The 20,527-nt window shown below is 52.0% G+C and overlaps 1 protein-coding gene across 1 annotated transcript in view; it reads left to right on the top strand.

The window, feature by feature from the left end:
- Window positions 1-3,941: 3,941 nt before the first annotated feature.
- MMP16 (matrix metallopeptidase 16) overlaps window positions 3,942-20,527 on the top strand; it is a 165,761-nt gene continuing 149,175 nt past the window's right edge. Inside the window, exon 1 of the mRNA XM_081111387.1 lies at window positions 3,942-4,285. Coding sequence (XP_080967513.1) covers window positions 4,154-4,285 — 132 coding nt within the window. The 5' untranslated portion in view covers window positions 3,942-4,153. The remainder of the gene's footprint in view (window positions 4,286-20,527) is intronic.

Raw genomic sequence — 20,527 nt, 5'->3', positions numbered from 1 at the left:
TCCAAGGTCAGCCACAGAGAAGCTCCACCACTGAGATCCAAGGAGCTTCCTCATTCTGCCCCGAGAACACAAGACGGACTAACAACCCAGAGACGGGAGGACACCGACAGGGGTTCCCTTTGCACAGGTACCAGCTGAGTCCCGGTGGGGAGGGGGAGCATCAGGCTTCTGGACGAGCACAGATGGGAGGTCTACAAAGACAGTAGATATGACAGGAAGTGAAACATGGGGCAGCTTCTGGAAGGCGCTCTTTCTGGAGTTGGCAAACACACAGCAAAGGTGGTGCTGAGTCATTGGTCGCCTCCCAAGAATCCTTGTGGGGCAAGCATGTCACCCTCCAAGGCCACCAGGGGCCCAACGAACAAGGTGTAAGTGTCTGTGGCCACAAACAAACAAAAGCTCAATCTCCATAGAAACGTAGGTTTGTTCCAATAGAGACATGCTGAATACAAAGGGCTGACACAAATGAGTCATCGTTCACATAAAATAACAGAACATTTTAATAAAAATTAATATTTTTTCTTGAACATTAACTTACCAGACACTGAATAACTGCACAAATTAATAAGCGTAACACAAATAAACCTATTTTTCTTGTTCTCTGAAAGTGGAATATTTCCTGTTGCGCACACCAAACAAGTCAGTCCAAGACTAATGACGTGACCATCAGCTGCTAAAATATTTGCTGCCAGTATTAGTGGAGAGAAATGGTGCGCCTGTGCATAAGGCGTGTAAGGGAAATGAGTGCAACATGATGATAGTAACCAGTCATTAGTGAACGTTGTAGTTCATTATTAATAATTATGTATAACAGTATATTGTAAAAATTAAGTTACGAAATTTTAATTAAAACGTTTCTTACATGCCGTTATATTGGCTGGGCCGCAAAAATATTCGTTGTGGGCTGCATACAGCCTGTGAGCTGCAAGTTAGACACGCTTGCTGTAGGGAGAAGTCGCAGGCCTAAAGTGGTGCCAGGGACTCTGCACACCTGTGCACCCTGTGCCCTCGTCCTGGCTGTCCACACCTTGGTCTCCATGCTGACAGAGCATCTGTGTGGTCCAGGCACAGCTGGCGTGTCTACCCCTCCATCGTGTGGACCTGGAACGGCCTTCCTTTCTGGCCCACTGGGGGTTTCTACTCTCTTCAAGACACCCCTGAGCACGCTGCTTCCTCAAGGACCTCAGGACCACCACTCCTTCCTCTCCCTCCTCTGAGTCCTGCGTTCATAATTACCCAAGTCCTTACCACAGAGCATGTGTCTCTCTCATAATTTTATTTCTATTAGTATTTCTAGAACCTTGAACATTTCTTGACACATTCATTGCTCACTAAATGCAGACGAATGAATGTGATAAATGTTTGTAAAAAATTACCATTAGTACTCACCACTAACTGAGATTATTTCTTGAATTTAGGACTCCCTACTTTCATTTCCCCGAGGGAGGCTGCTGGAAAGCACAGGTCCCAAGGGCACCGTGGACTCGCCCTTTAACTGCTCTCACGCAGGCGTTCCCGGGCCAGTCTACGCTAATCCTCCTTGGACACTGAGTCCTCTCAAGGGGTTAGCAACCCTTGTTTGCCAGTTGATCAGATGTCACTCAGTGATTCCTGGCAAGTCCTCCCGGTATCGCCTCCTCCGTGACACTGATGCCAGCCTCTGCTCTGGGCTGGGATGGGGGTCTCTGACTGACAGGCTCCTGTGCTGGGAGGCCCCCCTCCTGAAGGCGTGGCCTGCACCTTGCACTCGCTTCCAGTCAAGTCTCCTGTCATCGCTCACTCAGCACGAGGCGGTTCCTTCTGCATCTCCTGTCCATCCTGCTGCCCCCTCCGCCCCCAGATCGGGGTTAGGACGAGCATGACCTTTTCTCTGCAACTCTTCCCGCCATTTTGCACTTTGTCAGGTGCAATGTATAAACTTTTTTCTGGCTCTTCCCTAATTTCGCGGTTTGCCAGGTGGACATATTTTTCTTGTATCCCTTCCCCCTCATTTTAACCTTGTAGATTCTTGATTGATTGATAAATGCTCCGCCCACACTTTGTTACCTTATGTACACAGGGCAACATGTAACTTTTCTGTAACTCCCATGTTTTCGGTGTCGCCCTCTATTTCGCTTTTCTGTAAGTTGTCTTAACCTGTGGGTTGTAAAACTTCAAAGCAGACCTATTTTCTACGTGGACAGTGGAGTGGAACGCACTGCCCTCGGAATGGGAAAGCGGGTGGGAGTCCTGCCCGCCTGTGAACCGCCACCTCGGAGATCGCGAAGGAAAGGAGTTGCCCGCGTGGAGACTGGATTCCACACACTGTGCGTCGGCGTCAGGGCTCCTGGATCACGGCTTCTCTTGCCCACAGGACCCGCCTGCACAGAGCGGACTCTCGGGAAAGGCGCCCTAGAGGCTGGACCACACTGGGCGGGTCATATTTCCTACAGATTTTAAAGCCTTAGCTGCACAGTCCCATTCCTCAGCTTATTGTATTTCTTTCTAGGATATAAATTATTACCTTGCACTGCAACTTCTGGAGGTGTTTTCAACGTTTTCCATCTGCTTACTGAGCCTGACCTCCTGCAGCTCTAATGCGCTTCACTGCTGGCCCTGCCACAGGCCCCGGCCTGCTGTCCGCCTCACCTGGGGCCGCTTTATTGGCCACCGCGCCGCCTTCCCCCGCGCCCGCTGCCGCTCTGCGGGCCTGGCCCCACGCACGTGCCTGCCGCCTCTCCTCCTCCGCACCTCCCGCCGGACCCTCACCTGCCCGGTCTGCCGGTCCCAGCCTCCACTGCCGCGGCTCCGGCCTGTAGGCAGCCCCTGGAGGTCCGCCCACCCTGATGGAGGACTTCCCACCAGGACTGCCGCTCTCCCCGCCCCGCCCTCGCCCCCGCCGCCCGCGGCAGCCCTCCCCACCCCGAACCCCGCCTGGGAGCCCCCAGCAGCAGTCCCTCCCCCACTCCGGCAACGCCCTCCTCCCGCGACAGCCCTCCTCCAACCTTCCTCCCCACCCGGGCTGCGGTTGGCGTTCAGGCCGCGCCCCCGCTCCCCGCCCGGCGCGCCCCGCCCCTTCCCCGAGGGCGCGCACCTAGGACCACTCCTGGATCCAGTGCGCAGGTGTGTTCACCGACCGGACGCGCCTCAGAAAGTGAGCATTTTCTCCCGTCTGTGTTCTAGCCCCTGCCCCCAACCCCGTGCCCATCCCTGGAGTCCGGGGGCCGGGCGTGGCGATGTTGGAGGGGACTCGGGGGGACAACAGGCCACAGGCTCGGTCGTTAGACCCCACAAAAGTTTGGCCGCTAGGACTTGCAATCCTGCATCCCAAACTTGACCAACCCCACCTTCTGGCCGCTGCACGGGGGACACGGTGGCCTCCAGGACTAGGCAGGGCTGCTCCCCCTCGCGCCTGAGGCCCCAGGCAGGATGGGCACCCGGCTTCTAAGGGCTAGGTGCGCTGGGCGAGGTGACCGGCCTGCCGCGGGGTAGGGATGGAGGTCTGTTCAAGAGCACCTCCCCATCCCCCCCCCCCCCCGGCCCTGTCGCCTCCAAAGCGCGTGCAGTGCAGGCTCCCCCCAGCATCCCCTTAGACGCGCGTGCTCGGCCGTGGGCGTGCTACTGTGCCTGTGTGTGTGTGTGTGTGTGTGTGTGTACGTGTGCGCGCACAGATGTGGGTGTGTGTTCAGATGTGTGTGCGCGTGCGCCTGGCTGTGTGGGCTGCCGTGCAGATCTGTGTGTGTCTGTGTGTGAGATGTGCGTGCTCGCGTGCGTGCAGCTGTGTGTGTGCCCGCGCGAGGCAGTGTGCGCGCGCGCCCCCGCCCGCCGGCGCCGCGGACCCGCGGGAAGGCAGGGGGCGGAGCTATGCAGATGGAGGAACGTTCCGGGGGACGCGCGCCGCGGAGGCCCTTCCGCAGGAGCCCGGCCGGAGGCGGCGGGGCCGGCGCACGCGGGGCAGGCGCGGGCGGGACGCGGCGCGGGGCCGGGCCGGGCACTCGGCAGCGATGGTGACCGCGGGCCGCCGCTGACCTGCCTGCGTGGCTCGGGCTGCCGAGCGCGGCCCAGCCCGGCGGCGGCCGAGGACCCGCGGGCTCTTCCCACCGGGACTTCGGAAGGAAACGGAGGGAAAGGGGGCCGCGCCGGGAGCTCGCGCGTCCCTGGAGCGCGGTCCACTATGATCCTCCTCGCCCTGGGCGCTGGAAGGCGGCTGGACGTCCTGCATCCCTCGGGGACGGTTTTCTTGCAAACCTTGCTGTGGATTGTATGTGCTGCCGTCTGCGGAGCGGAGCAGTATTTCAATGTGGAGGTAAGGACCAGGCGGCCGCCTTCCCGGCTGGGCCGCTCCTGACACGCTGGAGTCCCCGGGTGCTGGCTGCCCAGAGCCGCTGGGTCTGCACGGCGTCCCCTCCAGCCAGGCAGACCTAGTTGCGCTTCTCCATCTCGGTGATGGATTCGCGCAGACCAAGTCCGTTATCCCCGCGGCACAAAGGATGCTTTGAGCGGTGCGTCCCGCTGCCACCGGGAGAGGCTGTCGCGGGCTCAGGGAGGCAGCTCAGCTCCAGGTCAGGGTGAACCAACCGCTCAGGACGCAGGACGCAGGACCAGGACGGGCGTCTGGCATGCCGGCCGCCTGGGCATTGTTCCGGGAAGGGAACCTTTCCCGTCCGAGTCTAACAAAGGAGGTTAGCATCACATCCGAGGGCAGGGGACACTTGCTCTGGGTAATTGCGCCGCTTTGTGACAAAACACTTGACCAGACGGAGGCGTTTTCTGTTTAGACCTAAGTTAATGCCGGGGACCTGGAGCTGGAGACACGGAGGACGTGGCATGGGCCCGTTTTGTGTGTCCTCCTCCCCTCCCCCGCCTAGAACATCAACGTGGCCCAATGGAATAGTTGTGAGGTGTGTTTTTAATTTGATTTCACACTCCTCTGGCAAAACAGCCAGGTTTTGGACTGTCCTGGGCTTTGCCTGGACAGCGCTGGAATCACAGACCCAAAGCCGGAGGGAACTTAGGGGCAAGGACTTAGACCTCTGCCGAAGTGGCCTGCTGGCCCGCACTGGCACCGAAGCCGCTGGTCGCTGGTGTCCGCCTGGGCTCCATAGGCTCACCGTGCACAGGATGGAGAAGCAGCGAGAGGGTCTCACAGAAAGTGCTGCGGTTCACTGGGCCTGCCTCCTGACATCTCAGGAGAATTAGGAAGGAGTCTGAAGGATCCTGGCATGTTTTTTCTTATGCTGCTGACCCTTCCAAGCTCATGGCCACTTTGTTGGGCGTGTGTTTGCACAATAGCAGGACCTGTTGCACAGCATTTGAACAGTTTCCCTGAACAGACTGAGGTGCAAAGTGCCCGAGTCCAGGTGCGAGGGCTCTTGCTGCCGGTACTTCCTCTGGGTTTCTGGAAACCATGCTCAGGGCGGCGCAGTAAGTGTGGGTGGTAGAGAAACAGTATTTGAAAAAGTAACAACTATTATTGAATGAGTGAAAGAAGTTTACAGACGTTAAGGATGATGATATTATGCAAAAACCCCACCTTGAAAACCAAGGAGGGTGAACCCTTTGAAAAATGCCACCTTGTTTTTCTGGATCGGAAGAGAGATGGGAGTGCTGAGTGTCAGACGGTCCATGATGGCAAATTCGAGCTTAGGGAGTTACATGCCACGGATGGAGGCTCTGGCAAATTTAAATCAGGAGGCCATGTGGCTGGGAGGAGGATGGAGTGAGGGCATGGGCTGGAGGAAGAAGGTGGCGGGCTGTCAGGTACAGTCTTATAAGCAGCTGGTGCTGGGGGGAGGGGGCGCGGGAGGTCTGCAGCCAGGGAGGCCTGCTGGCAGACATCCTTGGGGGTAGCATCAGTGTCTTCATGATGAATAATTTCCCTTTTGAGGCTAAACATTCATTTGATTGTATCTCTTCATAGTTGGAATCCCTCCGTCAGTGCAGATATTATTATGCAAGAAAAAGTTATGCTTTTACAAAAAATATTTTTAAATTTCCATTATATCTTCTCTTTTTTCAAGATATATGGAGGAGTGGTTTATGGAAAAAATAGGTATTTTCCCATTTTTAGAGCTTTTAAGTTATTCCACCCATATTTACTATACTATGCAAAGGTTTAGTTATTGAAAGATTAGAAGTGAGTGTCCTCTGAAATGTAGAAAGCTTTTCTAATGGAGATTTGTGATGATTTAGAGATTGTCTCTCATGATTTGTGTTTTCCCCAAGCAGTTTTCTTCGCAGCGCTCGGGCATGGCCTTCCTTGGGGTTAGGATAGTGAAGGGTAACAGCTCCCTTTCCAGTCCTGAGTGTGGCCACTGGTTGGGTCAGCCCCTGGAGAGACTGGCAGGCGGAGAGGGTCCAAAGGGAGTGTCTGCCCTCTGCCCGGCACTTTTATTAGCTGCTTCTCGTAGCAGGAAACCCTGATGGGAGACAGGCCCTTGCGTCTTCTTCAGAGCGGGCACAGCTGGTGCTCCTCCTGCTCCAGGCTTCCTGTGGGCGACGGTCAAGGGGGGCCTGCGTGAACAGGTGGTGTCCTCAGTGTGGAGCTCTGAGCACCCCGTCCTGGGAGCACCCCGTCCTGGGAGCACGCCATCCTGGGAGCACCCCGTCCTGGGCGCACCCCATCCTGGGCGCACCCCGTCCTGGGAGCAACCCGTCCTGGGAGCACCCCGTCCTGGGCGCACCCCGTCCTGGGAGCACCCCGTCCTGGGCGCACCCCGTCCTGGGCGCACCCAGGCTGCAGGTGGAGGGTGCTCTGGGAGAGCCTCCCTGCTCACTGAGATTGCAGTGCTCTCTTCCTCAGCAGCATCGCCAGGCGGGAACCCCATCCCAAGTTAAGGTTTGAAGTCTCTCCTTTTCTCCTGGAGGTGGGAGGGTGGGTGGAGGCATTCATGCTAACTCTTTCCAGTCTGGTTTCTAAGAGCACCGACACGGGAAATTGTCAGTCTCAGAGCCAGAGGTGTGTGTCATGGGTGGAGGAAGCCTGGTCCGGGAGAGAGCGTGCACACTGGTTGGTTGTTTTTGTTTTTAAGAAGCAAACGGGGATTCGTGCAGCTGAGGCGGGTCAGGCAGGGGACACGCAGTTGGGCCCTCTCTCCGCGGGGAGCCGGCGCCTGCCCTGGGCCATCTTGGTGTGCGTGTTCAAAGGTTGGCCTGGGGTCTGGTCCACCTCGGGCCACCGCTGCGGAGGACTTCGCAGGGCACAGGGGGTGTCGCTGGCATGACCGGGGCAGGTGGTGCCCGTCACTGCGGGTGACAGCCTGTGGGCGCAGGGCCCTGATGTAAGCTCCGAAAGGTCATTTTGTCGCCAGAAAACTTTCCTTGTCTTCGCGGGACTCCGGATCCGGGTGGTTTTGTTTTGGTTTTACACTGCAGACCTTTTCGTGGTGAGATTTGGATAGTTTGTGATGCTACTAACTTTCATCAACTTGACAGCTTATCAAATGTTAAATAATTGAGCAACATATTTTTATTGTTTTTATAGAACAATAGCACACATTTCTAATGCGGAAATTATTTGAAGCCAATTTAATGTAAAATCAAAACGTAATTGTCTGGTGCACTTATCAAGGCATAGGAGAGACTGGCAGGCGGAGAGGGTCCAAAGGGAGTGTCTGCCCTCTGCCTGGCACTTTTATTGTGACAAAAATGAGTATTTTATGGTGACAAAAATCTTAATAAAGGAAAGATGATTTTGTTGTTTTTAATTAAAGAGAGAAGAGAGATTCTGGATTTCAAAAGGATATTTTATGACAAATGCTATGAATCGTGAGTGCAACTATTTCCTCTGCTTTTCCTGCAACGTGTTCCTTTAACTGCGTTAGGGTTCACTCACTCCTGTCGGGTCTAGGTCCGCTGAGCAGCCTTTGCTGGGAGGAGCTCTGCTGCTGGAAACTGGGTGGTGAGGCATAGAGAGCGACTCTGTCCTGCGGGTTTAACATGGCATGTGTTGCCCACTGGTTTCAGATCCGCTGTCTCCCCCTCATGTCAGTGAGCAGCGTTATTCGGTCATGGAAGGATGGTGTCCGCACGGCCGGGTTGGCCTCCTTGAGTAGGGACTCTCCCTGCACCCACCGTGTCTGCTGGCCAGGGCCGGGCAGCAGAGCTGGTGCATGAAGGTTTCCAGCTGTGCCCGGCGCGAGCTTCACCCGCAGCCCAGGGCCCTCAGAATGTCAGAGGCCAGAGACATGACCAGGAGACCAGGAGGCTCTGTGGTCCTCCGCCCTCCGCTGCTCCTGCAGGTCGCTCTCTACCTGCCGGGCTGTTCAGAGCTGCCTGTTAGGACACACCAGTGCGGGCATGCGTGAGGCCCTGCAGGTCAGCCCATGCCAGCCAGGCAGGCTGCCTCCTGCCCGTGAGGACCCACAGCCAAGAACCGCCCCGCCCCGCCTGGCCGCACCGCTGGGCTCTCTCAGCCTCTCTCCTGCCACAGAGGTTAGGGTTGGGTTCAGTAACAGCTTTTTCTTTTTTTTCCTTAACCTCTGGAGTCAGGTTGAAAACAACAAATGTAAAGTTTTTATTTTCTCTTACTCATGCTCTTTCAGGTTATTAACAAGAAAATTGTGATGCACTTGCTCATTGGCATAGTTCTTCTCGCTAAGGTTGGATTGATCAGTTATTTTATATACATGTTTTTCACAGCCCACTCCAAGTGTTACCTTTTCAGAATATTTGATAAATGACCAATTGCAATGATTTCAGAACCAAAAAGGTGCCATTAAACATTTGAATAATTAATTAAATTTATTCAGTGTCAGAAGAGTAAGATTTCTTTTTTATGCTCCTTCAGTATGTAGATTTCGAGTTGAGAAAGTAATTTTTCATGTTACTCTCCATCACCATATATTTTAAGTGTCTGTGAATGAGCAATAGCCATTGCATTTCTCATTGTGGGGAAGTGTAGGGATTAAGAGCATAATTTTGGCACCACATTGCTGGGTTCTACTCTCAGCCCTTCAACTTACAAGTACATTATTAAGTCAACAAGGACAATTTAATCTCTGTGGACCTTGGTCTGCACATCTATGAAATGGATCCTAACAGTATCTGCCTTCTAAGGTTGCTTTTATGATTTATATCACATTAAATAGATGGGTGGATGGCTAGAGAGATACATAGATGTATAAAAAATAGATGATAGATAGATAAGAACATGCCTTCACATGATTAAACACAATACTTTTTCATTATCATTATCATTAATAAAAAGTAAATGGTGATTCAAAGGTAACTGGCATGATAGTATTTAATTACATAAAAGTCTATCAGGTTAGGACAGCCATGGGCAAACTACGGCCCGCGGGCCGGATCCGGCCCGTTTGAAATGAATAAAACTAAAAAAAAAAAAGACCGTACCCTTTTATGTAATGATGTTTACTTTGAATTTATATTCGTTCACACAAACACTCCATCCATGGTTTTGTTCCGGCCCTCTGGTTCAGTTTAAGAACCCCTTGTGGCCCTCGAGTCAAAAAGTTTGCCCACCCCTGGGTTAGGACATACCACCTGGTTTAGGAAGATTTTCTTTTCATGCTTTTTTAATTTTGAAAAGTGTAATCTACTGAAAGTCAACCAAGCCAATACCAGTACATTTTCTTCCCATGGGTTTTTCTTAGACAGTTTGGATCAGCAACGTGATTTTCACATTTTGTCTTGTCATCTGCGACTATCATAGAATGTTAAGTTCAGCTCACACCTTCTTTTGCAAGATTGAGTTTGCTGAAATCTGTTCATTTTTCCTAAAACCGTGGAAGATAAATAGGCCTTTATGAGGTGAAGGCTTGTTTATTTTCACTGGCTCGAGGTCCACATGCCTCCGGCCCACAGGGTAGGGTTCCATGTGTTCCTTAGAGCTCTGGATTAGACCCCAAATCCAGAGCATAAGAGTCTTTTTATGTTCAATTGCTAGAGGAAGGAGGCGGCTGAGCAAATAGGTATTAACGTCTCTTCTTATTGTGGAGAAGTGTAGGGATTAAGAGCACAATTTGACAGTGAATTTGTTTGAAAACACAACACACTTGACCATGTCCCCTTGGAATAGAGGGTACTGAGCGGTGTGGTGTCCGGGTTGGACCCAGGACAGGGTGTGGGCCTAACCTCGGTTCTGGGCTCACATGGCTTTGATCTTGGAGAGTCATTTCGTCACTGCTTCTATATGTAAACACGAGGCCTCAGCTAAGCCGTCACGGTGGCCATTCCAAACTTGAAATTCTGTTCTGTTTAGCCTCTGGGCTGTAGTTTACGTAGTGGAAGGGGAAATACACCCGTTTACTCTGTACGTCTTGGGGCCGCTGGGTCACAGAGGCGGGTGGAGAGGTGCTTCGGAAATGCACATAGTGACGTGCAGACTGTTTGGCTTCCAGCTAAGGTTTGTCATCGTCCGTGGCGACATGGGGTGCGTTGTGTTGGAAATAATCCTGGCCTTCTGAGGAGTCAAAACACCGACAGCAAATTATATGTAATTTTAAAATCCATTTTTGGCCGAGGTAGGCAACTTAAAAATTTAATGTTAAAAACGTGGCTTGATATTAGTTTGAAAAAAATACACCATTTCTAAGTGGAACTTCAATCATAAAAAGGCAAATTGGAATAAGAGCAAAATCTGATTTTTGGGGGATACGAAGGGTCTTGACATTCAAATCCATCCGCCTGCCTGTCTGTCCACCAGCCGGAACGTGTGTTCCCCGGCGATGTGTGCGCTCCGCCGTCCCCACCGCCCTTGTGGAGAGGGATTTTGGCACGTGGCTCTTGGAGGGTTATTTCTGTGCTTTACAACACTTTTGATTTTGAATGTGAAAAATCAGATTGCATTTGTTTTAAAAAATGTGCAGCTGATGTGAACAGCAGAAATATTTCATGCTACAAGGATGAAATGCTAAGTAACAATGTGTGGGACGCCTGCTTTCCTTTTGCCTTCCTTTGGCTTTTTCCTGGGAGAGTTATGTATAGATTTTCCCGAAACCATATGTGATTGCCCCCCCGCACCCCTGCCGGCAGTTAGCTCTGAACGGGCGCTCTCTGTCTGTGTTTCACCGCGACCGTTGGCACGTGCATCCTTGGGTTTGGATCCAAGGACTGTCTCCACGAGCCACATACCAGGAGCTTAGCCAAGAGTCTCAGAGCCACGCCACCTTCCATTAAGTCAGCGATTTTCAGCCAGTGTGCCATGGCACTCGGGTGTGCAGCAGGAAATTAAAAAAATTAATTTATTGATTTGAGAGAGAGAAACATCAATCTGCTGCTCCACTCATTTATGCATCATTGGTTGGATCTTGTATGTGCGCTGACCAGGGATTCAACCCACAACCTTGGCGAATTGGGGCCACAATGCTCTAACCCAGGGGTGGGCAAACTTTTTGACTCGAGGGCCACAATGGGTTCTTAAACTGGACCGGAGGGCCAGAACAAAAGCATGGATGGAGTGTTTGTGTGAACTAATATAAATTCAAAGTAAACATCATTACATAAAAGGGTACGGTCTTTTTTTTTTTTTAGTTTTATTCATTTCAAACGGGCCGGATCCGGCCCGCGGGCTGTAGTTTGCCCACCCCTGCGTCTAACCCAATGAGCTACCAGCCAGAGCAAGAATTGTTAAGACATGCAGTACCTGACTATTTAGTCAGGGGCACTGACCTCTTTTCCCTTAGATTGTCAGACAAAAAAATGACAACAGCCAACAGAACACTAGCCATAAGTGTGAATGAATCAAAATTATGCCTACTTTTTTGTCTGATCGGCAAAAAAATATATTTTTTGGTGTGCTGCAATATTTTAGTAATTAGTTTGTGCCCTTTTGATGAAAAAGGTTGAAAAACCCTGCAGTAAGTGACCTGAGGTGTAGAATATAAAGGAAGGCCAGGGGGCGCTCGTGAGCTGTGCACGGCTGCCAGTGAAGTGGAAGGACCTGGTTTAAAGTCAAGGACATGGGGGCAATCAGAGTCTCCCAGTGAATCCTAGCCAATCACAGAGCTTAAGAAAATCAGGGACCGCGTGGCTCATGATTGAAGATGTGAGCTGGGTTTGCTGAGAGCCACTCAACAGCTCTGATTGCATATTTGATGAACTGGGAGGAAACTAGCATGTCTTGGCCATGGCCCTGTGAGGAGGACTGTCAGCCGCCCGCCATGCCCCCGCCTTGGGTGTGGTCAGCACCTACACTATAGTGCCCGAGTTTCCTGAATTCTTATTTCAGCTACAAGGCCGCATCGGTCACAGGTGGGATACATTTAATTTGATCCTGCCTTTTATATTGCGTATAGCAAACATTCCATTTCCAAAGCATTTGAGATGAAAGTTATATCCTTCATGTTTACTATACGACTCTATTGGATATATATTTTTTAACAAAAGCAGATATTAAAACATAGGCTTTACCTATTTCTCTCTATAAAAATATATAAGAAATGAGCCACAAAAATGGGAGCAGTGTTTTTTTCTTCTTTGATGGGAGCCTTGCTGATTATTCTGATCCGATGGAGGTCAGGGCCTGAGAAGAGGCCATGACAATGCAGTGGGGGTGCCAACCTTACGATACTGTCCCCCACCAGCACCTCCCTGTTCTGTTAGTGCTTTTAAATCTAGTTGGTTTGGGGAGCAGAGGTGGGTGAGGTGAGCCACATCCCTGCAGACACACGCTCTTGGGAGAGATGGCCTCAGAGTGAGGTTCAGCTGACAGACACCCACAGCCTCCCCAGGGAGCGGGGGTGCAGGGCAGGCTTCTTGGTGCCTCAGTTAAGGGGCAGCGCCGTCCCTTTTCTGGGGAAGTTGGGTGTGGGTTGGAACGTGGCCTCCTGCCCCGACTGCACGCACCTGAGGTGATGCCAGTGGCATGCTGCCCGCACTCAGAGCCCGTGAGGTGTCAGTGGGCACTGTTTCCACGGGAGCATTCCACACTGGACACGCTACACGTGTTAACAGGCCCCATTGCTTGTAGGGATTAGTTCCTTGGGCTTGTGTGAGGCTCTCATGTCCCTGACTTGTCCATCTTCACACCACTGCCCGCAGCTCCCGCTCACTGTCCCACTGCCTCTCCTTGGGCTCAGTTCCACTGCAGACAAGGCTTAGAAAGCGGGTGGCTGTCACCTGCAGCCACCCCACCCCCTCCTTCATTGGGAATAAAGTAGAATAGGCTCAGTACTCCCAGAACCCAGTGTGTGCTCAATGATTTGCATGAGATTGAGGACAAAGCCGCAGAAACCCCTCCGAGGGACAGAAAACACTCGTGTGGAAGGAGGGGCCGTGCATATCGCACAGCTCGGGCTCAGCGACGCTGTGTTTGCTCCGTCGAGACCCCCCAGCTTCCTCCGCAGCCTCGCTGGTCCTGACCTTTCACGCGTGGATTGTGAGTGGTGCGGGCTGAGCGGCACCGTGGATGGTGACAGCATCTCCTGAAGGCAGCCCGGGGCCTCCTCCAGGGATGACTGCTGGGCAGAAACGTTCTGTGCCAGCACCACTGTCTATCAGAAAGTGTCCAAACGACCCTCCAAACGGGAGCACCTGGGGTTGACCTCAACCGCCTGCTCGGTGCCGGTAGAGGCCACGGTAATCAGGTCCACGTTTGCCGCGTGCCTCGGAGATCATCAGTCACAGCTCGTGCAGTCGGTGGGCTAGCCCTGCTGCTTCTCTGAGTCTGAGGCACAGAGAGGGTAGGAATTGCCGAGACCTACGGGAGCAGCTCAGCGTCACCGCTGCTGGCGGCTGCGCAGCCCAGGCTCCCGCCCAGGATTCCAGGTGAGAATCGACATCCAGGTTCCAGAGGACAGAGCGATCGGCTCCATGACTGTCTTTCTGTTGCACGTGGAAAAGGGGTGTCACTGTGCACAGTGCCCCTGCGGTCTGCCCTGCAGGCTTGCCTGGCAGCCGCTGAGTAGGTGCTGAGGGTTCAGTTGTTGATTCTGAACCAACACTTGGCTGATCAGGGTGGTTTAGTGATGTTTCACGCATTAGAAAAATTGGTAATCCAGGTGAAATGACATAGGGTATTAAATCTTGAATTACATATACTGTTGAATTACATACACTATTATGTCATCTTGAATTACATGTTATCCACTCACAAGCATTACTCCTTTGTTCAAAAACTGAGACATGGAAGATATTGAAAAAGACTCAAGTTGAACTTTTTAAGACATCAAAACGACAGTATGTGAGATTAAAGATGCACTGGAAATTTAAGCAGATTTCACATTACTAAAGGAAGAAAGAGTGAACTTGAAGTCAGCAATGGAAGTTATTCAGAGTGAAACAGAGAAAAAAAGGACATTTAAAAAGTGAACAAATCGTCAGTGATGCCTGGGACGGCTTTACGTGGCCAATGATGTGTAACTGGAGTCCCTGCCAGGAGGTGCAGGGAGAGTGTTTGAAGGTAAAATGAATAAAGCGTTTCCTATTTTGGTGGAAAATACGTAAACTCATATATCCAAGAAGCTCATGGTTCTCAAGCACAAGACTCATGAATAAAATGACAGCATAATCAGATTGGTCAGCTGAATGACAAGGAGAAAATATTCAGAGAGAGAGAGAGAGAGAGAGAGAGAGAGAGAGAGAGAGACTTTACATATAGAGGAATAACAAAAATGACAGATTTCTTGTCAGAAATAATGCAAACAAGAAGACACCAGAGGAACATCTTGAAAATGCCAAAAGAATAAAATACTGTCAACTTGTTATTTTATATTCAGTGAAAGTATCTTTCAAAAATGAAGGAAAAGTAAAGACTTTTCCAGGCTCACAGAAGCTGAAAGCCTTCCTCCCCAGTCACAGGCAGGACATGAAATGTTAAATGCAGTCCAAAACCTGGAGACAGCCAGAGGCCCACCACACGCACACAACAACCCCCAGTGACATCCGGCTTAGTCACCATACATGGCACAGCATGAATGAATCTCAAAATTACTGTAAGTGGGTGGAAGCAGACTAAAGGTGCATGTCCTTGAGATTCCATTTATATGAAACAAGAGGCCCGGTGCACGAATTTGTGCACCAGTGGGGTCCCTCGGCCTGGCCTGCGGAATCAGGCCAAAACTGGCTCTCCAACATCCCCCGAGGGGGTCTCAGATTGCGAGAGGGTGCATGCCAGGCAGAGGGACCACATCGGTGCACGATCGGGACCAGGGAGGGATGTGGGAGGTTGGCCAGCTGAGGAGGGATCCTGGGAGGGCTCCAGGGTGTGTCTGGCCCATCTTGCTCAGTCCCCGTTGGCTGGACCCCAGCAGCAAGCTAACCTACTGGTCAGAGTGTCTGCCCCCTGGTGGTCAGAGCACGTCATAGCTCTGATGGTTCAGTGGCCTTAGCATATTAATAGCATACTAGAGGCCCGGTGCACAAAAATTTGGGCACTCGGGGGGGGGGTCCCCTCAGCCTGGTCTGTGCCCCCTCTCGCAGTCTGGGACCCCTCGGGAGATGACCACCTGCTGGCTTAGGCCTGCTCCCCGGGGGATTGGGCCTAAGCTGGCAATCAGACATCTCTTTGGCAACCTGGCAGCCCTTGGGGGATGTCCACTTGCCAGCGGGGAGCAGGCCTAAACTGCAGTCGAACATCCTTAGAGCTGCTGAGGAGGCGGGAGAGGCTCCCACAATCACCGCTGAACTGGCAGCCGTCAGCCTGGCGGAGCACACTGACCACCAGGGGCAGCTCCTGCATTGAGCATCTGCCCCTTGGTGGTCAGTGTGTGTCATAGTGACCAGTCATTCCCAGTCTTTCTGCTGTTAGGGTCAATTTCCATATTACCCTTTTATTATATAGGATAGAGGCCTGGTGCACGGGTGGGGGCCAGCTGGTTTGCCCTGAACACCCAGTGGTGGGCAGTGCCAGACACTTGGGGGATGGGAGGAAATGCTGGGCCCTTCCAGCTCACCTCCCTTCGCTCGGCTCTCGCTGCATTCCCGCCCTTCCTGAAGGGTATCCCGGATCAGGGTGGGGGTCCCCACTGGGGTGCCTGGCCAGCCTGGGTGAGGGGCTGATGGCTGTTTGCAGGCTGGTCACACCCCCTTCAGGATGGGGGTTCCCACTGGGGTGTCTGGCCAGTCTGGGTGAGGGGCTGAGGGCTGTTTTCAGGCTGGCCAAGCCCCCCGGCAACGGAAGCTCCTAGCCTTTCCTTTTTTTACTTATTTTTTTAATTCTGGGATTTTTTTACCTTCTGTAATTGAAACTTGGTTGCCTTCAGTGGAGCTCAGAGCCCCGCGGTGGGAAGCTTGGCTGCCTGCTTGCTCCAGCTCCGTGGCCACGGCTGGCTGAAAGCAGGTATCTGGGGTTTATTTATCTTCTATAATTGAAACTTTGTTGCCTTCAGTGGAGCTCAGAGCCGGCCAGGAAGCTTGGCTTTCTCCATCACTGGAGCAACCAAGCCTCTTGCTTGCTCCAGCTCCGTGGCTGCCAGCCTCCATCTTGGTTGGGTTAATTTGCATATAGTCACTCTGATTGGCTGGTGGGCGTGGCTTAAGGCATAGCAATGGTACGGTCAATTTGCATGTTTGTCTTTTATTAGATTAGATTACACTTTGATTTGTTGAATGGATGACCAGACGATTGGACACTTAGTGTATTAGGCTTTTATTATATAGGATGATAGTAAACCAACACTAATCTGTAGCAAGAAGAGCAGGTCAGTGCTGGCCTGGGATTGAGCGGGCAGGAGTGAATGGTGACAGCGGCTGGAGACTGGCTGGTAGGTGGGGATGGTCTCAGCGTGCCTGCCGAAGCTTATCGATAGTGCATTGAAAATGCCTTCCAGCTCTCAGCCCAGAGTACCCAACCTGAGGAACCGCTCGGATAAGGACTCGGGGGGAGCTGGTTGAGGTGGGAGAGAAGTTGCAATCTGCCTTCTCAGTGTTGGGAGGATTGGGCATGGTGCTGCACTCCTCTGGACTGCTCCTTTGGGCTGTGTGTGGCCTGGCACTGACCATGCCTGCAGGAAGACCACTGCAGTGTGCACTTCCAGCTCACCTCCCTTCGCTCGGCTCTCGCTGCGTTCCCGCCCTTCCTGACATGTCCTTCCTGTGTGTCCAGGGCCCAGCATTTCCTCCCGTCCCCCAAGTGTCTGGCACTGCCCACCACTGGGTGTTCATGTTGGGAGAGTGGGCACCATGGCCCACTTTCAGCCCCGCTTCCAGCCTCCCTCCCTGTGAGGTGCATCCTCACCATGTCCACGTGTGTGGCCTGCCCTGCACCTCTCCCTAGCCTTGTGTCTGGTCCCTGTCTCAGGGCCTCTCGTGCTCAGACACCACCCTTCTCCAGCCTCTGCCCCCCTGGGACGCGGCCTGACCGTCCTCCGACGAAGGCCCCTGCGCAGGCCTGGAATGACTGAGTGCTCTGTGGTGTACATCCATGTCCATGTATAGGACTACATTTAAATCTGGGGAACTTTCAAAATATTTATTTAGAAATTCATTTAAAAATAATAATAATTATCTTAACGTAGATAACATTTTTATGAAAAGTAAATATTATTAAAAGTATTAAAAAGAAGACATTGGCCTAAGCCAGTGTTTCTTCAGTCTTGGGTTTGATTCCCGGTCAAGGGAACATACCTCAGTTGTAGGTTTGATCCACAGCCCTTGCATGCGGGAGGCAACCAGACCATGTGTCTCTCTTCCATCAGTGTTTCTCTCTTTCTCTCTCCCCTTCCTCCCTTCCACTCTCTCTAAAGATCAATGGAAAAAATATCCTCAGGTGAGGATTAAAAGAAAGACATTGTTTTACATTTTTCAGATATTTTAAATGTCAGGCTTAAAAAAGATATCTCAATTCTCATATTTGTTTCTGCATTCACACTTGAATATTATAAACCAGAGATCCTCTCAGTTGCAAATGAGAAAGAGAATTCAATATCATTATATTATAATAGCTTTAACCTAGTCCAGTGGTCGGCATACTGCGGCTCAGCAAACCGAGGCTCGCGAGCCACATGCGGCTCTTTGGCCCCTTGAGTGTGGCTCTTCCACAAAATACCGGCTCTTCCACAAAATACTGACTGCTGTGCATGGGCCACGAAGTTTCAATTGCACTGTACGTGTGAGCCCGCACGTGGTATTTTGTGGAAGAGCCATACTTAAGGGGCCAAAGAGCCGCATGTGGCTCGGGAGCCGCGGTTTGCCAACCATGGACCTAGTCGATGTGTCAGAGAGCTCTGGGACCCCCAGAAGTTCCTGGACCAAGCTGTGAGAAGCAGGTTCTAGGAGCCACACTGTTTCCCATTTTCTCTTGAATATATCAAGGTCCATCCCCTGAGAGTCCTCCACGTGCTCCTGCCATCATTTCCGGCCCCTTCTCACTCCCACAGGCCCAGCCAACAGCAGGCCTCAGGCCCCGCCCCCACCCGTCTGGGAGCCCAGGAAGCCTCTGTAATAACCTTCTCTGCTCCTCTTCAAAGTCCTTCACAGTCATGGTCACGGGTGCTTTATCTCGCCTCCAAGCAGATGCTGGCGGTGCTCGGAGCCCAGCAGCTTGCTCGTGGAGGGACGGGACATCCACAAAGCCTCCTTCGCGGCCAGGACTCCGCGCAGGACACAGCCAGGCATCGACTTCTTTTGAGTCTCCTTGCCTCTCAATTTTTTGTTTGTTTTTAATATATTTTTATTGATTTCAGAGAAGAAGGGACAGGGAGAGAGGTAGAAACATCAATGATGAGAGAGAATCATGGATCGGCTGCCGCTTGCAAGCCCCTTAACTGGCGATGGATCCCGCAACCCGCATGGGAATGGAACCGTGATCTCCTGGTTTGTAGGTTGATACTCAATCACTGAGCCACACCAGCCAGGCAGTTTTAAAAAATGTTTTTATTGATTTTCAGAGAGAGAGGAAGGGAGAGAGAGATAGAAACACCATTCATCAGCTGCCTCCTGCACCCCCCTACTGGGGATCGAGCGGGAAACACTGGAGTGTGCCCTGACCGGATCACACTGGTGCCCCTTGGCTACGGGTCTGCGCTCCACTGCTGAGCTACACAGGCCGGGCGGGTGCGCCTCTCCCCTTTGATCTTCCTGTCTTCTGGAGCCGTGGTGCCCAGAGTCGCGTCCGTGGGGGGAGAAATGGAAGGGATTTAATTAATGCTTTTTCTCTCTGCCTGGAGCGTACGGTTGCACTTGGATCCTGTGTCAGAGTACATTGAATGAGTGTGAAAATAATCTGTTGTAGAAGGTTTGTGTAAGAGGTTCACACCTGTCTCTCTGCCGACTAGGACTTTGTGCTGGGACAGCGTCCAGGGGGCCGGTCAGCGGTGTGCCGCCGCGGGACGGAGCGGCAGGGGCGCCGAGAGGGGAGTTACGTGCACGGTGCGAGTTTCTGGTTTACTCTTTGCTTCAGTGACTCTATTAAAATCATTTAACTTCTAATCATCAGTAGTTGTATTGTCCGCATGAGGAACGGTTAGCCAGTGACTAGCTTGGACCTGTGGAATTTTCTGGGCCCCTCCCACACGCTCCGTCAGTGTTTCTGCGGAAACACCCATTGTCTGTTTTCCTTCACGGGGGGCACGTCCATACGATACCTCCTGGCTGGGAAGGAACACTGGTACAATTGGGACTTTCTCAGAGGCTGCATCAGAACTCCCCGGGAAAACAACCTCTTCAAGTCCAATAATGACACTCCAAGTTCTTACTGTTAATAAGCGGCAACGCCCCATTTGCAGCAGGAGGCAAGACAATTTTCCTTGTATTTCATTGGATCTCTTAACTCACTTCTACGCCTCTCTGGGGCACACAGATGGTGAAAACATTGATATGCTGTCCACCTTGCACCATGAGCATATAAAACCCTACGCGTGAATAGTCACCGAATACTTTCGATTTCTTCTAAGTAATTTCTGTTTAAACCGGAGCGTGGTGAGTGGTCTGGCAGGCGCCGCATGGGAGGCCTGGCAGGGGCTGGCTCAGGTGTGAGGTTGGGTGGTGCCTCTGGCGCCTGCTCTGGGACCAGCAGGCGGGGACAGGGAGGACACAGGGCTTTCCTGGCTGTGGCTGAAAAGCGCAGGCGGCCAGCGAGGCCTGAGAGCAGAAGCCCCCCCCCCCCCCCCCCCCCCCCCCCCCCCCCCGTGTGTTTCAGGCAAAGTGAGTCTCTATTATGGTCACAGTAGGATGGGGATGGCGAAACAGTGCACCTCGGGTGAGGACCATCATTTGCCAAAGTGTGTAGGTTCCATTCTTTTTAAATGGTTTTCTTCTTGTTACTTGAGTTACTCCCAGAAATTTTCTAGACAGATAGACACACACACATTCTCTCTATCTCTATCTCTATCTCTATCTCTATCTCTATCTCTCTATCATCTCTGTCTCTACCTTTATCTCTATCTCTACCTCTATCTCTATCTCTATCTCTATCTCTCTTTCTCACTCAAAATTCACTTCTTCCTTCTGTGGAAACACATTACTTAAAATGTTCTATACATTTCTTAACACTATTCTGGAGAACTTTTCATGCAGAAAAATAGGACATATAAGACAGCCTCACACTGCCATGGCAACTCATGACTTATGTGGGGATTTATTTAACTGCAACCTAATTGCTGACAGGCAGGCTGTTCCCAAGGCTGTTTCTATGACAAACAGCCCTGCC

This window comes from Myotis nattereri, assembly GCF_964212035.1.
Source record: "Myotis nattereri genome assembly, chromosome: 17".
In the NCBI taxonomy this organism is placed as follows: Eukaryota; Metazoa; Chordata; class Mammalia; order Chiroptera; family Vespertilionidae; genus Myotis; species Myotis nattereri.
This window is presented reverse-complemented; position numbering and strand designations above follow the sequence as displayed.